The 1722-nt window shown below is 43.4% G+C and overlaps 1 protein-coding gene across 1 annotated transcript; it reads right to left on the minus strand.

The window, feature by feature from the left end:
• Positions 1-68: 68 nt before the first annotated feature.
• LOC110035235 (mannose-specific lectin-like) lies at positions 69-728 on the minus strand (the record flags this gene model as incomplete). The annotated part of the gene is made up of 1 exon (XM_020739467.1): positions 69-728. A coding segment is annotated over exon 1 (594 nt), but the record flags the coding sequence as incomplete, so codon positions are not given.
• Between the last annotated feature and the right edge of the window lie 994 nt (positions 729-1722).

Here is a 1722-nt window from a genome sequence, read left to right on the forward strand (position 1 = left end):
CTATTTTTCCCACAAAATTAACTTTCATTTCAGCACAATCACAAACAAACAAAAATAAAAAACTCTACCTTTGTGTTTGTCTGCCACAACCACCTCCCTGATCTCGTGTGGTTAATCACCAAATTGCATCTCCAGAAAGCCAGCTCGTATTCCTTGTACCTCAGCTTCTCCGCAGACGACATCCGATGACCCGACCGCAGAACATTCTCTGTGGCCGCCTCCTCTCCGGCAAAGTCATCCGGGCCACCAAGTCCATTTGGATTACTCGTAGACCAACGGCGATGTCCGTAGACGGCAATCCTACCCTCGGCGTCGAGCACGAGCGCGTACTTGCCTTTCTTGGACTTGGCCCCGCTTGACCATAAATCGTAGTGGACGCTGCGGCGGACGACGAGCTCGCCTCGCTGGGTTAGCGAAAGATAGCAGTCGCTGCTTCCGTTGGCGGTAGCGTTCGTGCTCCAAGTCGGGTTGGTTTTGTTGTAGACAACGAGGCGGCAGTTGTGATGCAGTGCGAGAAGGTGCGGGCCGTTGGTGAGGTTTTGACCGGGCATGAGGATTTCGTCAGTGTAGAGAACGTGGTCGGCGAGGGAGGAGGGAGTTTGGGTGAAGAAGGAGAGGGGGAAGAAGGAGAAGAAGAGGAAGGAGATGAAGGGGATTGCCATGAGAGAAGGGAAGGGTTGTTTGTATGGTGTTTGGTTGGGTGGATGAAGTGGATGGGGGGAGGAGATGTGGCGTTTAAAGTGATGAGATGGAGAGGTGTGGACAACGTGCGGTTGCGTTATTGCATGGGATGCCTGATGGCAATAGGAATAATTAAGTTCATAATGCTCGGTTGGGGTCGTAGTACATTCCCCAAAAAAATAATTTAAAAATAATATTTTACACAAACCAATTTGTTTGATTTGTGTTGAATATTTTTTGGACATGCTGTTTCGTATCATTGATGAGTTTATGCAACCCCGAAGAGATATATGTTAGAAAGAAGTGGAAGAAGATGGTAGATTTGTTCTCATTGTTTGAATTCATTATTTTTACAATGAGTACGTCCCAAGAATAAAAGATTTGATTTTGGAGAAAGTGAAGTCCCTCTCCTCCCCACTTTTTTAGATGGGTGGATGCTTGTGCTTCTTTGATGGCCCACTTCACTTTTCCCCCATGCCCGATCTCTTACATAGAGAAAAATAGGAAAATTTAAAATTTTTAGGTCATATATTGCAAAGTATGTTCATGATGTCCAGATGAATGGAGAACGGCGTGGATGTCAGATTGATCATCAATGATCATGGAGCGCCAACTCTTTGACGTTGATCCTCGCTATGGCCATTTTTCAATCCTGAGGACCAGCAGCAACGCGAACACAATGAACTGGACTGAGCTCTTCTTGACTCTTGGGAATACATTTAAGTGAAACTTCAACTGATCACTTTAGCGAATTAATCTTATAATGTAGTTCGACAAGTCAATACACTACGTAGTCTCAATGGACATGCTAGATTGAAGAATGCATGTTTCACACCTGACAATGAGAAATGAATCATGTGATCTTTCAGAGATCAATTATTTATAGAATGGGCCAAGAAGGCCAATTTACCATGTCGTTGGCCCATGATGACAAATTATTTACAATTTGATTTAAATGTCACTCCTATTCACTCAATTAAATCTAATAATTTTTTTTCTTGATTGTTTTTATCTGCATCTTTCATGATCTTTTATATATAT

This window comes from Phalaenopsis equestris, unplaced genomic scaffold, assembly GCF_001263595.1.
Source record: "Phalaenopsis equestris unplaced genomic scaffold, ASM126359v1 Scaffold196923, whole genome shotgun sequence".
NCBI classification, from domain to species: domain Eukaryota; kingdom Viridiplantae; phylum Streptophyta; class Magnoliopsida; order Asparagales; family Orchidaceae; genus Phalaenopsis; species Phalaenopsis equestris.